This window comes from Garra rufa, chromosome 22, assembly GCF_049309525.1.
Source record: "Garra rufa chromosome 22, GarRuf1.0, whole genome shotgun sequence".
NCBI lineage: Eukaryota > Metazoa > Chordata > Actinopteri > Cypriniformes > Cyprinidae > Garra > Garra rufa.
In genome coordinates, this window is record NC_133382.1 from 31145574 (window position 1) to 31165340 (window position 19767).

The window sequence follows — 19767 nt, forward strand, 5'->3', positions numbered from 1 at the left end:
TGTTTTTTGTCAAAAGTGTAGCAGAGTATGAAGCACAGCTCACACAAAATTCATTTTAAAAACCAAGCAGCTTTCTGTTTGTCTTGAATACGATTTTTCACCTTCATGCTAAACTCCCAGTTACACAGATTCCAACAGCAAAGAGCAACTATAAATGTGCTCATAGGTTCAATGTGTAATTTTGCATGAATTGGCATCCCCAGCAGAATTGAAAAAAATACTGACTTGTTTCCAACATAATAAAAACAGTCTAGCATCCATTCACGCTAATGTGGACCACAGGTACTGTTAATCTCCTGTCTTATCTGACCTCTGGTTAGTGACCCGAGAGATCACTGTTTACGGTCATTAAACAAAAGCCCAATAACGTTAACTTGGTCTTGCTGATGAGACAAGTAAGCTTTGCAGGACATCATGGACATCAAGACATAACCCTTCCAGAAAAGAGTATGTTTTGCACTGATCTGCATATCTGTGTTATTTATTGTCCTGTCCTCTGCAGGGATAAGAAAACATACTACAGTATTTATGAAACAAAGATATTTGGCTCATCAAATGAGTATTATGTCTTGTCATTTTCCATAAATGGCTATCCTTTTAAGGAATAGGCTGAGATATGAATATTCTGTCATCATTTATAGACCTTGGTGTCGGTCCAAACCTCAAAGACTTACTTTCTTGTGTGAAACATATAATGAAAGTAAAAGCTGACGTATACCATTAAGCACCACAGTGACAAAAAAAGCAGATTAAAGGTATTGTAAATCTATTCCACATGACTCATGCCAGATAATCAAGGTGATTTAACGGCATATAAGATAGCTTTGTATGAGAAAAAGGCTGAAATTTAATGCATTGCTGTCTATGTTTCTTTAAATTTGCATACAGAGACATATTACATAAATTTTGACATCGATTAATCAAAAACAGGACGAATGGTCCAGACAGTTTAAAAATAAATACATTACATAAAGATGAGTAAATGATGACAGATTTTTCATTATTTCATTTAAATGTATTTTGATATTGTAAGAATATGTGTCATGTATTTTGTGTTTTTATAAATGTTGCTCATATTGCAGATGAATGAAGTACTTTAAAACACACAAATGATGTTTAATTAACAGTCTTGTCTTATTAATTTATGATCTATCATTCCATATTATAAAATATGTTTAGCGGTCAATTTGAAGCCATCTTAAATTTACTCAAGACATTTTAATTTGAATGTACACTGCCAGACAAAAGTTTTTGAACAGTAAGATTTGTAATAAGAAGTTTATTCTGCTCACCAAGCCTGCATTTATTTGATCCAAAGTATAGCAAAAACAGTAAAAAAATATTTGAATTTTTAGCATCATTACTTCAGTCACATGATACTTCAGAAACTACTCTAATATTCAGATTTGCTGCTCAAAAAACATTTATTATTTTTTTTATTATATATTTTTCAGGTTTCTTTGATGAATAGAAAGTGCACAAGAACAGCATTTATCTGAAATAGTAATCTTTTGTAACATTATAAATGTCTTTATCATCATTTTTTAATTTAAAGCATCCTTGGAAAATAAAAGTATTAATTTCTATAATTTCTTTTCCCCCAAAGAACACTAAGTTTTTGAATGGTATAGTGTATAATGTTACAAATGCATTATATTGTAAATAAATGCTGATAGATAAACTGTTTTAAATATTGATGATAATAATAAATGTTTTTTTTTATCAAGTCAGCATATTAGAAAGATTTCTGAAGGCACTGAAACTGAAGCAATGATGCTGAAAATGTAGCTTTGATCACAGAAATAAATTACATTTTAAAATATATTTAAATAGAAAGCAGTTATTTTTAATAGTAAAAATATTTCACAATTTTACTTTTTTTCTGTATTTTGGATCAAATAAATGCAGACATGGTGAGCAGATGAGATTTCTTAAAAAAAGAAATAAATAAACCTTACTGTTCAAAATCGTTTGACTGGTAGTGTAATTACCATTCAATTTTCTGAACAAACTTAAGACATGGTTTCATAATGTTTAAATAATTGTCTAGAATGTTCTGATCAAGTCTTTCATGCAGCTGTAAGTTATGTTGCATGACTAAATTCAACCCTTTCGGAGCCCATCCATTGAAGCAGAACAAGATGTTTGACCTTTTTAACCCTAGTGTGCAAACTGCAGTCGCTGGCTTAGCTGTTTATTTTCAGTGCAGGGCGACTGGATGAGGCTTTAAAAGGGGCTTTGACGTGGGAACACAACGAGTGAAGACACCACTGTACAAACAGACTCATCCTGAGGGGCTCAGTCTCTGCTGAACAAAGCCAGCCTTGAGCTTCTGTACTCCCATGCAGCAACAGCAAAAATTTCCATTTGTTAGAATTCACTAAGATCACCACAGACATGCTAGGGTCAATTCAATTACTCTGTAAATTGTTATCTGATTAGATACAGAGCAATACTTGCAAGTGTATATTTAATAAGAGCAGATTCGGATCTAAATGCAGTGAAGTCTTGATGTTTTGCACACTTGCCAGCTGTATATAAAATGTATTTTTTACTTTAAAAGCCTGTGTGTCAGTCCTTGACTTGATAATGATAATTAAATGTGTTTTGAATGCCTTTTTATAACTAATGATTTAATGATCATATTTTTGGCTGAAAGGTACATTGAAATATTTGATTTAATTATTCAGAATTAGGGAGGAAAGTTTTTAACCTTCTGGTCTAAAATAAATTAACTCACTTATTATCTGGAGCTTTGGTTATGAACTCTTCTCTTGTCCTTTAATGCACTTGTGTTTCTCAGCACCCAGTGTTGCCTTCTGCATCTCTCCTTTTTTCTTTCTTGTTCTATCTCTCTCCCTTTTCAGTCGTGAGAGGGAGCCTCTGGCCCTGCAGATGTTATCAGATGTTGTCTCTTTGAAAAAAGTCCCCCGCTGCATCACAAACACAGATGCCTGAGAAGAAAGCACATCTATCGTTAAAGCTTTAATATGAGCAGACGGCTGACAGCACAAGAAAGAGTCTGAATATTTAAGACAATAAATAACCTGCTCTGTTTGAGGGCAGCTTTAGATTAGCTCAGTCTTATGCAGCTGCAAAACATGGTTTTGCCCTTGCTATATATCTGTTTTGCCTGTAAAGTCAACATGAAATCACAACATGGAGTCACAACCCAGTTCACTTAGTCTGAAACAATTAGGCCTACAATTTTCACTTAGAATTTGCTAGTAAATTTCACAGATAATTACAAAGAAACAGCATTGAATAAAACTTGAAATTAAAAAGTATTTTAGTATTTTCTTGTAAAACATGCTGCACTACTTTTTAGTAAGTCAAACTTTTGAAAAATATTTTTAAACTGTATATTTTGCTACTATTGATTGATTTTTTTTTTCCTATTTGGAACTGATTGGATTATGAAATATAAGGGTTTTATGCCAGATTTTTCTGTCAATTTCAAGAGGTTCAAATTTAGCTGGTTAAAACTAACAGTGTATTCTGACTAAACTGGTTTAAAATGACTGTGGTTCAGGATGACAGATGGTGTTCCTGCTCAATTTCTGATTAATGTGCACAAATAAATCATGCACAATAAGACCAATAATGTATTTCGAAAATAAATGTGATTCAATTTTAACATCAGCGGTTTTAAATGATCTACAGCAGATAAATTAATGAAATTAAAACCAACATGTTCTAGTGATGTCTGGCATAGGAGAACTGCCTACCTGTTTCATCAATAATGTAAAATAATGTAAAATATTTTGCCATGAAGTCATATTTCATTTGCATGACACTTCTCCTTAAAGGTTGCATTGTTTTTCATGATTGATATTGTGACACACAAGCTTTCCTTTGAATGTGTTTTTAATGTGTACTAATTTTTTTTTTTTTGCATTTTGAACAGTAAGATTTTTAATGTTTTTTTTTTTTAAAGAAGTCTCTTCTGCTCACCAAGCCTGTATTTGTTTGATCAAAGGTACAGCAAAAACAGTAAAATGTTGAAATATTTTTACTTTTTAAAATAACTTAAAATTTAAAATTGTATTTATTCCTGTGATTTCAAAGCTGAATCTAGTCACTTGATCCTTCAGAAATCATTTTAGGATTTGCTGCTCAAAAAATATATTTGTCACAACCCTGTCTGTCATTGGTTTCACCCATTGTCTTCCCCTGCCATTCTGTTGTCATTTGGTTTAGCCCTCGTCACCGTCATCTGTTTCACCTGTCCTTGTAATCATTAGTCATCTGTGTCACCTGTGTTTGATAATGAGTTACCCTTTATAAGTCTGTCTTTGAGTTTAGTCTTTTGTCGGTCTTTAACGTTATCTGGATGTGTGTGAAAGCCCTCTGTGTTCCTGCCTTGTTCATCTTGGAGAATTCTATTAAATTTACTGTTGATTGTTAATCTCGTCTATCGTCTCGTCTCGTCCTGCACACCCGCGTGACAATATTATGTTCAAAACATCTGAGTAGAATTTTTTTCAGGTTTCTTTGATGAATAGAAAGTTCAGAAGAACAGCATTTATCTGAATTAGAAATCAATTTTAATTTCTCTTTTGATCAATTTAAAGCATCCTTGCTAAATAAAAAATATTAATTTCTATAACCCCCCCCCCCCCCCCCCAAAAAAAAATAAATAAAAATAAATAAATAAATAAATAAAAGAAATTTACTGAATCTAAGCTTTTGAATGGTATAGTATAATGTTACAAAAGATTTTTATTTCAGATAAATGCTGATCTCTGGATCTTTCTATTCATCAAAGAATCCTGAAAAAAAAATGACTCAACTGTTTTAAATATTGATAATAATAATAATTATAATGATTCTTAAACAGCAAATTAGCATATTAGAATGAGGCTGAAATTGTTGCTTTGATAACAGGAATAAATTACACTTAAAAATATATTCAAATAGAAAGCAGTTATTTAAAATAGTAAAAATATTTTACAATATTACTGCTTTTGCTGTATTTGTATTTTGGATCAAATAAATGCAGGCTTGGTGAGCAGAATAGACTTCTTTAAAAAAAACATTGCAAATCTTACTGTTAATTTTTTTTTGACCAGTAGTGTATGTGTCTAGAGTTTAAAAAAATAAAATAAAAGCACTCAAACTTGAAGCTCTGGTGCATTTAAGTGATGGAAGCATTCAGAATCCAAGTCTATAAAATCAGTTGTGATACGTGCTTAAGTTTCTTTGACTTCTTTCATCCTTTCCTTCTTGCTGTCAAAAAAGGAAAGAAAACACACTGTGTAATAACTACAGTATCCTGTTATGAGAGCAGAACATATTCACACCTCACACGCCAACATCACACCAGACAGGAAAACAAACAATGAGCCTGCTAGCTCTCTACCTCTAGTATATCACAATTGTAACAGAAATGGATAGTCCTTTATTTAGCATACTACACTATACAACCAGAAATATATTAAGATATATACAACAGCATATTCAGTGGCATTCAGATAAGTTTAAGGCTGCATAGGTAGAGTGAAGTATAACCTTGAGCAGGACATTTGACCTCAGGTTGCTCACATGCTGTCTTGTCACTGCAGGAATAAAAAACATCAAATAAACTAGATTAGATCTGTAGAAATGTAAATGGTGCTCCCACAAATTCGATATGGATAGGTAATAGTATAATGATTTCCCACTAGGTGGCAATGTGCACACACTTTTAGAAATATAATTCCCACAGGATTAAGTTTTGAACCTATTACTTTCTACTTGCAAATATAAATAAAAAAATAAATAAAAATAAATATAGATCTGTAATACCAATATAAGTTTGTAGCATTAAAGAGTCAAACAAGTCATTTAGGCATATTGTGAATGGGCAGCATACGCAAGGAAAGATTCAATTTGTCTTTGTTTAACCTCGATTCTTTTTAAAGTTCAGATTGCCTTTTCATCTCTGTCCAGTCCCACAGAAAAAGACACAAAAGCCATTGTCAGTTTTACCTGTGTAGGCTGGTGCTGGGGTTTAGCAAAACTACGCAGCACTGAGGCCTCAAATTACCAGTCTAGTTTTAAAGTTTGTAATGGCGTTTGTAAAGTGCTGTGTGGATAGATGGATGAAGGGGAAGCTGACAAAATACTAAGCGTTACTCTCCACCATAAATAGCTCACTAAGGTGGCACTACGATACCCTTTTTTTCCTCTCAGTTTGTTTTTTTTCCAGGTAGTGAAACCAGGCGCGCTCCCGACAGTGACAGCGAGAGCAGGCGAGTTCTAGAGGGACGTGCAAGCTCGTGCGCGCGCAAGAGAAACTGAGAGTTTGAGTCACATCACTGGCCGCTGAAAGCTATCAAAACTCGCCAAGTGTTCGCCCTCGACTATCCTTGAAGCTTTTTGAAGGTTTGTTTGCCTGGGATACAAAGGGAACATTGTTTTTTTTTTCTTCTTCAGGGTTTAATACCTCACCTCAGCTCTCTGGCACATTTTGGCGTCGCGATGACTTATTTATTTTCATGCACTTGCTGGAACAGGTAAATTGTGCTCGTATACCAAAGAGTGACAGATAAACCACGTCATCTACATCTGACTGCAAAAGGTGAGTTTGTTTTGTTATTTTCTTGTGCATCTCAAATCACAGATTTGCACTTTTGCAGTATGTTTGTGCGTTGTTTTATTGCGTTTGTTGTGGCTTATTGATATTAACTGTATGTGCTTTGGGGGTTAATATACGTTTTATGTAGTTACGGTAATATTACTCCTACCACGATTTGTTTATAACACGATTATTCAGACGCTACTCAGTTTAGTAACATGTTTTGTTTGGGGGTTGGTTTTAAAATGTTTTACTGCGGTGGTAGTAGTCTTATTAATGATGTTAATCAACTCAAATTCGGCTTCATCTGTCAAATTATCCCGTTATATTTAAGGAATGAAGAGAATCTTTGTTCACCTGCTCAGGTAAGACGCCCAGACACGAATACCTGCCTGTGCTGCGCTCTGATTGGTGCGTTGTGACGGATTAAATGATTTGATTGGCTCAAACGGCTGTATGTCAAAATTAGTTCGTTAAATCATATGGATTTGGAGGAAAACGCTGAAAAAGACTAACATACGTTTAAACCTTGATAAAATGTTTCATGACATTTCTGAAAATTTTATATTTATATGTATAGATATTTATTATATTTTGATACCATTTTATATGATACCATTTTAATATTGCATAAATGTTAAAGCTATTTGAATGTATTTTCAACGAAAGAGGATAGTATGTACATTAAGCACAATCGTTTCATATTAAAGAGCTACAAGGAATACACAGCCTATAAATAAATACTCTTCACTGGAACCTTTTTCCCAAGAATGTGGGAAAACCACACAAGCCGTTTGACTTAAAATCCTTGGAAATTAAGAGTTTTTTCCTAGTTTTGAACTTCAAATAATGAAATGTTTGTTGAATATTTCATAAATTGACATATTGTTGACATTTACGCTAGAATATAAGAAACTTGCGTAACACGCAAAAACTGTGATCCTCTGCTGGAGCTTAACTGCAACCAGAACATTAGAGAACATCTTGAGAGTTTCAAGCATCCAGCAGGTGAACAACTCACACCTTGAGTTCATGTTGTGTTTATTTTTAATGCCCTGGTTTATATCAATTTGCTACCTTGCAACCGAAGTTTGTGTACTAATATAAGTAGTCTTTATCCATCAAATAGGAAAGCGAGTGGCTTCAGAAAAGCACAAACTGTACTGTAGCAGTTCCTGAAAGAGTTCATCTGACTGATACCTGAGGGAAAGTATTGATTAAGTAATGAAATCAGTATAATGCGTTTAAACAGACAACCTGTTAACAATGAATCTCTTGCTAACAGTTTCACTTTTGAATGTGTAATGAGATTTTGTTTACAATTTAGTGGAACTCAGTTCACTGCAGTTAATCTTTCCAAAACAATATCAAATATAGGTGGTGTTGTAATATATATATTTCATACCAGGGGCGTTGCTATATAAAATAAAGACATTAAACTACATGAAATAAAATAAAGACATTAAACTACATGTAACAACTGAATTAACGAGTAATGGGGGCCTGTGCCCCAGTAGAGCTTTAGGTCTAGCAACTCCCCTGTTTCATACTAAGATTCATGTGGTTTGGATATCGGGTTTTGCTTATTGAATTAGATTTTTATTGTAAACTTCATTATTCTGATAATTTTTTCATCTTCTTCTTCTAATAAAACATTTAAAGGAATAGTTCACCCAAAAATTAAAGTTCTGTCATTAATTACGCAACCTCTTGTTGTTCCAAACCTGTAAGACGTTTGTTAATCTTCAGAAAACAAATTAAGATATTTTTGATTAAATCCGAAAGCTTTCTGGCCCTGCATAGACAGCAAGGCAACTACCGCGGTACTCTCGTGAATGGCGGCCAATGTTAATCAAATTTTTATTTTTGTTTCCTTTGTGCGCAAAAAGTATTCTCATAGCTTCATAATATTACGATTAAAGCACTGATGTCACATGGACTATTTTATTGATGCCCTCACTACATTTCCGTGCCTTGAACGTGTAGTTGCATTGCTGTCTATGCAGGGTCAGAAAGCTCTCTGATTTCATCCAGAATATCTTCATTTGTCTAAGATCAAACCCGTTAAAGGTCTTAATGGGTTTGGAACGACATGAGGGTGAGTAATTAATGACAGCATTTTCATTTTTGTGTGAACTGTCCCTTTAAGGTCTCAATTAACTGTCATTTTCCTGAATGGAACTGCTAAATGGTAATACAGGTTTTACCTGATTCACTCTCTTCAAGGTTTTGAATGTGGAATTAAGACAATAAATATTCTTTAAAAATCCAATTAATGATTAACAGACAAATCTGGACAAGCTCCCAGTTTAGAAATGTCTTCTCTTAAGGTGTGGTCACACTAGATGAATCAGACCAATTCAGGCAGTGAATCACTTTAGAGCCACTACTGAGTATAGTGAATTCCTCACTATAAACAATTCATTTTTCTTGGACATGTCTGAACCAGGAACCTTAGGATGATTTACACTTTAGATTTGTGAGGCTGTTTACTGCCTATTTGTTCATATCATAACATGTTCATATCACAATCACAATAATTTACAAGAATTAAAGAAAACATTGAGATATTTTCCAAAAAAAAGCATATTAAAGTCTACTGTAAGCCATTAATCCAGTTTTCAGTGTCACGTGATCCTTCAGAAATCATGCTTAAGAGATATTTTTCACTGACTTTGAATGGTTGTATAACTTAAATCAAGTTAAGTTACGTAATCCTGTTGCCCATAATCATTGCGTTGTCCGAAGTGTTTTTCCATGCTCAAAGTCTAGAGAGTCCACACCTTTAGAGAGCCAACCTAATGGCCAGGGTGGGCCAACCATGTGGAACATGTGAGTGACATTTTAAAGGCTGTTGATATTGTTGCAATCCTGATGTTGTCACTCCCTCACTGGGTGTGGGAGTGGATTTTGAGCTAATATCACTCAGTATCTTGTAGCTCTCCTAACTCATTCCTGATTTTCTCTCTCAGGTGCTGGACACCATGGATCGCCTCGCTTCCAAATCCCAGTGTTTCCATCTTCTGCTCTTCACCGCTCTATGCGTCTTTCCTGGATCGCTGGCCCAGACTTCGGTCCCCAGGGGCTGTGGAGATAATGTGGACTCCTTGTATTTCAAGCTCTGTGACCTGGCTTCAGCATGGGGTATTGTAGTTGAGGCATTTGCGGCTGCTGGTATGGTGGCCTGCCTGATTCTTCTAATCGTGCTGCTAGCCAGCCTTCCCTTCGTCACGAACCGGAAGTGGCGCAGTTCGTTAGGGCTTCACGCTAAGTTCCTCATCTTCACGTTTGGACTGTTTGCCCTCACGTTCGCCTTCATAGTTGGGAAGAACTTTGCTACTTGCGCGTCGCGACGCTTTCTGTTCGGTGTGCTGTTCGCTGGCTGCTTCTCTTGCCTTCTCATGCAAGCTATTAGGTTAAACATACTGGCCAGGAGGAACACGGCACCTAGAGGTTGGGTTTGGTGCTTGGGTGCTCTGGGACTCTGGCTGGTACAAGTTATTATTAACACACAATGGCTAATTCTTACTATTGCACGATACCCAACTAACGCGTCCGGAAATCTGACTGCTGCTACAGCTGTTCCCTGTAACATTGATAACCGGGATTTTGTCATGTCGCTCATTTATGTTCTATGTCTACTATTGGCGGTCGTGATAGCATCTATAGCCATATTTGCAGGCAAATACAAGCGTTGGCACAAAGACGGAGCCTTCCTCCTGGTCACAGGACTGCTTTCGGTGGGCATCTGGGTGGCGTGGATTGTCATGTATCTGCACGGGAACTCAAAGCATGGTGCGCCAACATGGGACGATCCCACATTGGCTATAGCATTGGTTTCAAACGCATGGGTGTTTCTGCTATTCCACACGGTGCCGGCGGTGTGTAGCCTGAGTGATGACGATGATGACGAGGTAGTTGTTGAGGAAAACCTGTACCCCAGCAGAGGCTATGAGAACATTCTGAAGGACCAAGGTGCACAGAGCATGTATATGGAGAATAAGGCCTTCTCTATGGATGAGCCCAATGCAGGTATAGTAAATGCAAGCTTTTGAGTTTTTCTAAACTTTTTTATCTTTACTTTGAAGTTATCAAACTTTACAGCTAGTTTTTATTGGGAATCCATAATATATCAGTGCCCATATCGTTATCAGGAAATACAAGTGTTTTAATGAGCTTTTGTCTGATTAGGCTGATTCAAACCAGATAAGGGGCTATTTTTCTATCAAAGTGCTTTTTAAACTGTATATTGATACATCTGTCTATGAAGTAAAACGTCATATTTTTGTCCAGTTTTTAACATTTTGCCATTGCATGTGCCAAAATGTGTACACTATAATTTCAAAATTTTAAAACCTTAAATCTTTCGCTCACCAATACTGCACTTATTTTTTTTAATTCCGTAAAATAGCAAAATATTATTACTAATATTATTATTATTATTATTAATATTATTACAACTAAAACAACAGTTTTCTATTTAAATATATTTTAAAATGTAATTTATTCCTGTGATGCAAAGCTGATTTTTCAGCATCATTACTCCACTCATCTGTGTCACATGATCCTTCAGAAATCATTCTACTATTCTGATTTGGTGCTCAACAAATATTTATAATATTAAAAAGGTTGAAAATGGCTGTGCTGCTTTTATTTTTTGTGAAAACAGTGAGACTTTTGTAATAATGTAAAAATATTTAGTAACTTTTGATCAATTTAATGCTTAGTTTCCGAATGAAAGTATAAATTAATTTCTTAAAAAAAAAAAAAAAATCTTACTGACCCCAAACTTTTAGAACAGTAGTGTATCTGTGATCATTCTATACACAATTATTCTGGATCCTGAGTCCTAATATTTCTATTCACTCTAAGTATTCAGATATAAATATCTGTTATTGTTATAAACACAATTATTTCTTCATTGTGTAAGTACTGCGGTTGATCTGTAAGAGAACTGGAAAACTGGCTGTAGCGTCCCTTGTGGAGTGTAAAGGCTTTATTATGATTTTTAAAAAAAGGTGTTTAATACATCATGCAGCCTTGGAAAACAGTCCAATAATGCATTTCATGGATTCTCATCCATGGAATTGCCACTTCTGGTATTTTTGCAGTTACTCGCCACTAACAAAATTAAATTGAGTATTTTTCGAAATCGAGTTCTGGTATTGAATTGAGGAATTATGACAGCCATAACAAAACAATGTATACGTATCTGTTTTCACGTTTCAAGTAAATATAGCTAGTTATAAACACAACTATTTCTTCACTGTGCAAGTACTATAGTTGATATATCAGAGAAAACAAGGTATAGCAGACATTTAATGCTGACACCCAATACAGCGCCCCTTGTGGAGTGTAAGGCTTGTTGAAACATGATGCACGTTCTGACATATTTTATAACAAAATAGAGCTGTAGCTAAAGATTATTTTCATAATCAAGTAGACTGCCAATTATTCTGACAATTAATCGAGTAATCGGATTATTATTTTTTGTAGTAATAAAAGGAGACCAGAAATTTTGCAGAAATGCTATATGCTAAATGCTAATATGAGCGCATCAAAACGTGTGAACTCAGAGCTAAGGTTTACACCATTATTTTGATATCGCGATGCAACAGTTTGCATATTGAGAAAGATATCAATGTATTGTCCTATTTTTGTGTAGGTTTATAAATGATTTACTTTACAAATCTGACGAAATGGCGCATGTTGCATTCCCAGATGAACATTAGCCTATAATAAACCCAAACTCAGAGCAATATGCAGAGATGGAGTTTAAGACGATCCACACGTTAAATGATAACAGTTTTTACACGTATTAAACCTGCATCGCATATATTTATTTAATTGAATCAAAGTATTATGCTTTATTATGATTTTTTAAATGGGTTTAATATATCATGCAGCCTTGGAAAACGGTCTAATAATTCTCATCCGTGGAATGTGCCACTTCCAGTATTTTGCAGGTTTACCAATCACGAGCAAAATAAAATCAAGGCTTTTTAAAAATTACTATTACTATTTAAAAGTACTCTATTTGACAGCCCTATAGCAAAACTGTTTTCACGTTTCACATAAATATCATAGGCCAAATGTGTCTTTATTGCTAGGTGCAAATGACCCAAACATCATGAAAATCATTCTGTTCAAGTATTTCCAAGAATGAATTCTAAATTCCCAAACTCTAATTACTACTATTTATGGATCTAAAATGTCTTTGATGTTGTGTACAGACATGTAACCTTGCACCTTTGCTTTGTGCTGTTTCAAAAGCTCCATGCAGTGGTTCTGAATTCAGCGAATCTTTCCAATTATATAATCCAGAAACCCAATATGTCCTGTGTGTGTTTACATGCACTGAGAGGAAAGGGAGCGTGTGACTTTGAGAGAGGACAAAGCTGCAGAACATGCTGGAAACAGGGCTGAATTTCACCGATAACTCCTGCTTACACCCTTGAATTTGATATGCTGATGTTTGAATCCACTCTGTATAATATCTGATCGTACCGCACCTAACACGCTGTTCATCCATCCTCTCTCTCCCTGACGTCTATGTCTCATTCTCTCTTTGTCTTTGCACCTGTCTGTTTCCTTTAGCCAAACATGCAAATATCTTTGCTACCTTTTGATGTCCATGAACCTGAACCAAGGTAGCTGAGAGTCTCTATGCATTTGTGCATTCAGAGCTATGGGTCAAACCTTTCTATTGTGAATTAACAATAACCAACTGTGTTTACTCAACCAGTACAGTCACATATATTCAATAATCTCTCCATAGCGTATCATATGTATAACATTTCCTCATCTTCAGTATTTGCATAGCAGCTGCGGTTTTGTGATGTAAAAGGAATGCTTCTGTTCATATTGAACAGAGAGTGCTGGAAAGTTCACTAGTAAATGAACACCCAGAGCAAAAATGGAGTACCTTTCCCACCCTGACGTGAGTCAACAGGAGCACACTCTTCTCCTATCTGACTCTCTGTAGAGACCCTGAAGCGAGTGTTTACATTAGCATGTCTCCATGGAGACTGAGGTGTGGCAACAGTATCATCAGTGTTAGGTATTTTACAGCGAGAGGACATTTCTGCCCCGCTGCATCATTCTAGCCTTATCAAATCGTTCTGTGTCATGTGGCTTCTAAACGCACGTAATGCGGTGGTTAAGATAACGGGAGATATTTGCTAAGAGACTGTGATAAAAGAAAGGCGTATATTTAGTTTCTTAGAAACCTAACATTGTTTTATTGTTGCTTTTGTCCACCAGAAAGTAAATGATATTTTCTATAGAAAATATATTTATTAATATACATTTCTGATAAGTATATTTATATAATTTATAATTAAAAATATATATAATTACATACGATACCAACATATTGGGGTCAGTACGATTTTTTTAAGGTGTTTTGTTCACAACAAGGCTGCATTTATTTGATCAAAAAAATCAGTAAAACATTAATATTGTGAAATATTAGTAAAATATCATTTTTCTTTTTTCATATTTGTAAAAATATATATTTATTATATATAATAATTTATTCCTGTGTTCTCCAGTCTTCAGTCTTCTAATATGCTGAATTGGTTTTCTAAAAAATATTTTTTTATAATAATTGTCTGCACCGAAAACCAATGTGCTGCCTAATATTTTTGTATAAAAATCATGATACATTTTTTGAGGATTATTTAATGAGCAGAAACAACAGCATTATTTAAAATGTAAATTGTTATTAACATTTATGATATCTTTAATGTCACATTTGATTAATTTAATGCACTTTTGCTGAATAAAAGTATTTATTTAAAAAAATTAATTTGGGGGTTACTGACCCCAGACTATTCTATATAGTCATTATTATTATTATTTTATTATTATTTTTTATTTATTTAATGTATTTATTTATTTATTTATTTTGCATTTTAGTAGTTTAGTTCTTCTTTTTTTGGAGGGGGGGGTATTATTTGTCTATATAGTTTTTGTTCATTTTTATTTTATTAATTTATTTCATTTTATTTTATTTTATTTTTTAATACATCAAGTTAAACCAAATAAAAGTTTGAATAGCTGAAATAAATTCTGTAACTTTATTCTTTATTTATTACATATTTATTATATTAAATTTATTATTTATTATATTATTTATATATATATACTGTGTGTATATATACTATATATTATTTTATTTATTTATTTATTTATTTTTGTTGTTGCAATTAATGCTTTATATTTCAAGTAACTTTTTTATGGTTTTAGTTGTAGTGTTTGTTTCTATAATATATTTCTATATTATATTTATATATTTATATTCATATTTTTTCACACACTTATATTCATTTTTATATATATATATATATTTAAATCCAGCAGTGTTAAGTATCACTAAGACCCCATTTTTATTATTATTTATTTAGTAATTTATTTTATTTTTATTTTATTTGTTAGTTATTTTTTATTTTTGTTGTTGTTGTTTTTTGTCTGTACATTTTCATTTTATATTTTAGTTTTTTAAAACATCAACTTAAACTAAATAAAAATGTAAATAGCTGTGTTTTTATGGTTTTAGTTATAGTGTACATTTAATTTATGTTTATTTAAAAAGTGTGATTTCAACATAAGTCATAACAAATCTGAAATACATTGTCCAGGGGCAAATATGTTATCTTATTCTCATTTATCACATACAACAAACTTTGCCATTTTTATTTTATGCTGAAGTATATATATGTAAGACAAGTTGCGTGCTTCACATACAAAAGTATACTAATATATTTGTTTCAACATTGTTTTCACAGCCAATAAGCCCATGTCCCCATACAGCGGCTATAATGGCCAACTCCGAAGTTGCGTTTACCAGCCGACAGAACTGGCCATCATCACCAAAGGAGTGGGCAATGTGAGTGCACATATTTTACTACTGATTTGACTATGCATACAACCACCATGTCTTGTGGTAATGTCTCTGTTCACAAACAAAGAAACAAGAGAGCTAAACATTTTCCACAGAGTCTATATATACATCCATATATGTATGTTATAGACCCAACAAATGTTTTTGTGCATTTGTGTGTTCACCTGCCGTGTCTGTTTGAATTGTTTTCGGCTGTAGCAACCGATGGAATCGTATGACAATGTAATTCCACGAGCATCCACAGGCACTCCTCCCAAACCCCAGATCGGTCCTGCCGGCCCCCCCGCACACCTTGATGATATGAGACAAATATATACAAACGTATGTGGAGAGCATTATTGATGCTGAGTTTGATTGCTTTGGGTCTCTACAGCCTATCGTCCTTTCACTTTGAGCCTCCTTCCTTCTTTTTCAACATGCATGCATACTGACCTACTTGCATTTGAATAGAATTTTTTTCGTGAAATGTCCTTCAGTTTTGTAAGGGTGCTGTATGAGTTCAAATGTAAAAAAAAAAGTTAATTATGTTTACCATTAATTTTGTATATATAGGGATGTTTAATCAATAGTTAAATGTGCATATTACAGATTTTTAGCAAAATTAAGCCCATAATCACCCAAACAAAACAACATCATCTTTCCTTTTGGTGAAGAAAACAGAATCTGTCCTTGAACTTTTCTTCTTGAGTTTCTGGGTCTTCTGGTGCCTCTCAGTTTATCAGCTCTCTCAAATACCCATGTCCATGGGCCATACTTCTCCCTCTTTGCCTTGTCATTCATTCTTTCAAGATCTGCTTTCATTCCTAGAATGCACTTGGTGACACTTTAACCTTCTGTCTGGGATGGTGGAATTTAAGGCCATTTTAGAGTTTTTTTGTCTGTGTTTGTTTGTGTTAATTATTTTCATTTTCTTTGTAAGGTATGAGGGGAAGTTTCATTTTGGAAGACGAAGTGGGAACTAATAAACTAAACTGTATGTTTTCTGGCTTTTTATTTAAAAAACAAATCATTTAATTTATTTATTTTTTCTCATCTCTGCGACAGAAGGAATCTTTTTGTCCTCTTATTGCTACTTATTTCCTCTTTCTGTCAAAGAGTCACTGTTAAAATTACATTGTTACACCTATTATTTATTTGTTACATTTTTATATAAAAAGATATTATTGCTATTATTATATGTGATTATTTGCAATTAGTTTTATTTTAATTACTAATAACTTTAAGCGTATTTATATTTATATGTATTTTTTCTTATATTTATTTGTTAAATTTAAACATTGAGGTTTTATTAATATTTAGTTTATGTAATTAAGTTTTTTTTATTAATTATTATTTTTATTTCTGTTTTAGTTTTCTTTTTTAGTTACATAAAGTTCAACTAATAAAAAATGACAATAGCAGAACTAACATACTTTTTATTTTTTTAATGGTTTTAGTTTACTATATGGAAACCATTTCCACCAGTGAACAAAAAATAAAAAAAGGTAATTGTGACTTTTTATCTCACAATTCTGACTTTTTTCTTGCAATTGTGTGAGATATAAACTCGCAGTTCTGAGGAAAAAAGTCAGAACTGTGCATCTATATCTTACAGTTCTCAAATTATAACTCGCAATTGCGAGTTTATATCTCACAATTCTGAGAAAAAAGACGTTTTTGACTAAAACTCACAATTCTGAGAAAAAAGTCAGAACTGTGAGTTTATAACTTGCAATTCTCACTTTATAAATCACAATTGTGAGTTTATATCACACAAATCTGAGAAAAACATTCACAACTGCGACTAAAACTCAATTTCTCAGAATTGCAACTTTATTTCTCAGAATTGCGAGTTTATATCTCACACAATTGCAAGAAAAAAGTCAGAATTGTGAGATAAAAAGTCACAGTTGTGACTTTTTTCTCAGAATTGCACATTTTTGTCTTGCAATTCTGACATTGCAACACGCAATTGTGAATTAAGTCACGATTTTGAGAACATCAAAATTATGACTTTATAACTCACAATTGTGAGTTTATATCTCACAATTCTGAGGGGAAAAGTCAGAATTGTGACTTCATATCAGCCAATTTAGACTTTATAACTTGCAATTGTGAGTTTATATCTCACAATTCTAAGAGAAAAAAGTCAGAATTGCCTGTTTTTATCACGTAATCACATAAAGTCAAAATTGTGAGATAAAAAGTCGCAATAACTTATTTTTTATTAATCGGTGGAAATGGTCTTCAATGTAAATATAATAACCCTGTTTTTAAAATTATTTTTAGATATTTAGATAACATATCCAGATATTTGATCCAGATGTAATCTAATATTTCCTCTGTTTCTCACATAGGGAAATTTCATCAGAAGACCCCAGTGATCAGCTGACGCCAACTTGTTTTTCTTTTCTTTTTTTCTGGTGTTTCTAAGTTAAGATTTGTGATTTTGTTTTTCTTTTCATCGCTGTGGTCAACTACATACACCAACTTTTGTGAACTCAGACTAACTGAGCAGCAATTCGTTGGTTTGCTCCACTGAAGGCGAATGTGTTGGGTTATCTCAACCTGAATGAACCGCTGAAGATATTGTACAGTATGGCTTGGTTGTGCATGGGACAATTAAAAAGATTAGCTGCACCAATGATTGTATAGACTACTGCAAAGCTACTAGCTGTGTTTACTAAGAAACACAGACCAGCAGAGGACTGTAAAATAAATGTATGCTGGTTTTCTGTCACTCATCCTGTAAAAGGACTTCTGAAATGCTGCTTCTACCACTGTAAATGTAGGTGTTGCAACACCATACATGTGCATAAGCCTTAGATTACATATATAAAATGTGCAATCACAATAATTTGGATGCAGCAACAAGACTGCTTACTTTATTATTTTCCCAACTTTGTATTTATTGTCAGTGTAAAGTAGAATTAAACTCCATCTGAACAGAATACCTTTTTCAAACCATATGCAACTGTTCTGATTTTGGATGTACATATTAAACTTTGATTGAATGGGAAATTTAAGGATATTTATTAACACATTTTTTTCTAGTGATGCTCAGCTTTCCATGTGAAAAACACTATTTGGAATTCTCTAATGTGAGACTATTTGTCAGTGTGAGCTGGTCAGAGGGACCTCATCAGGATAACTTCCCAAAGGGAAGTTGTTCGAATGGAAAATTCCCTTCATGGTAACTAGTGATGACATTTACATAGATATACTGCTGATTAGTGTCTCAGTGTGTCAGACTGAGCTGCAGAGTTCCGGATGAAGGGTTGTTAAAGCTAGCCATTGCGTCAACACATGACCAAAGCACAGGAAAAGGTTCACATGGTTGTTTTTTTCTTTTTGTATTATTGTAACTGTATAAGCGATATTAAGTACCGATATATATATATACACACTACCTTCCAGAAGTTAGGGGTCAGTACGTTTTTTTTTTAATGAATACTCTTATTCAGCAAGGATGCATTCAACTGGTCAAATGTCACAGTAAAGACATTTATAATGTTACTAACTATTTCTATTTCAAAAATGCTGTTCTTTTAAACTTTCTATTTACCAAAGAATCCTGAAAAAATGTATTAAGGGTTTCCACAAAAATATTAAAATGTATTAATAACAAAAAATGTTGCTTGAGTTATTTTAAATTGTAATAATATTACTGTTTTTATTGTATTTTTAAGCAAATAAATGCAGCCTTGCTGCAATCTTACTCAGACCCCAAACTTTTGATGGTACTGTATATAAAATTTGCATTATACCAGCAATCAAAAATCCCATGCTCAAAGGGATCGTTTGCTAAAAAAATTATTATAAACTCGCAATTCTGAGAAAAAGTCGCAATTCTGAGAAATAAGTCAGAATTTCATGATATAAACTCACAATTGCAAGTTATAATGTGAGAATTGCAAGATATAAACGGACAATTCTGACTTATTTTTTCAAATTTGCGAGTTTTAGTCACATTTGTGACTTTTTTCTCAGAATTGCTTGATATAAATTTGCAGCTGCGAGTCATAAAGAACTGCAAGTTATAAACTCAAAGTTCAGATTTTTTTTTCTCAGAATTGTGAGGTTTAGTCGAAATTGTCTTTTTCTCAGAATTGTGAGACATAAACTCGCAATTGTGAGGTATAGAGTCAGAATTGTGAGATATAAACTCACAATTGCGAGTTATAATGTGAGAATTGCACGGTATAAATGCACAGTTCTGACTTTTCCTCAGAATTGCGAGTTTATGTTGCAGCTGTGACTTTTTTCACAGAATTGCACGTTTATATCTTGCAATTCTGACATTGCAACACGCAAGTTATGTCAG

At 33.4% G+C, this 19767-nt stretch overlaps 1 protein-coding gene across 3 annotated transcripts; it reads left to right on the top strand.

The window, feature by feature from the left end:
* The first annotated feature begins 6232 nt into the window (after positions 1-6232).
* gprc5c (G protein-coupled receptor, class C, group 5, member C) lies at positions 6233-19075 on the top strand. 3 transcript variants are annotated; one of them, XM_073827817.1, is made up of 6 exons: positions 6233-6562; positions 9532-10591; positions 15349-15449; positions 15663-15785; positions 16384-16437; positions 17801-19075. In XM_073827817.1, the coding sequence occupies exons 2-5, from the start codon at positions 9544-9546 to the stop codon at positions 16387-16389; spliced, it is 1278 nt and encodes a 425-aa protein (XP_073683918.1). In that variant the 5' UTR covers positions 6233-6562; positions 9532-9543; the 3' UTR covers positions 16390-16437; positions 17801-19075. The 3 variants fall into 3 exon arrangements, with proteins under 3 accessions (XP_073683918.1, XP_073683919.1, XP_073683917.1); XM_073827816.1 differs by lacking the exon at positions 16384-16437 and having other exon boundaries at positions 6272-6366; positions 6498-6562; XM_073827818.1 differs by lacking the exons at positions 15663-15785; positions 16384-16437.
* Positions 19076-19767: the final 692 nt, after the last annotated feature.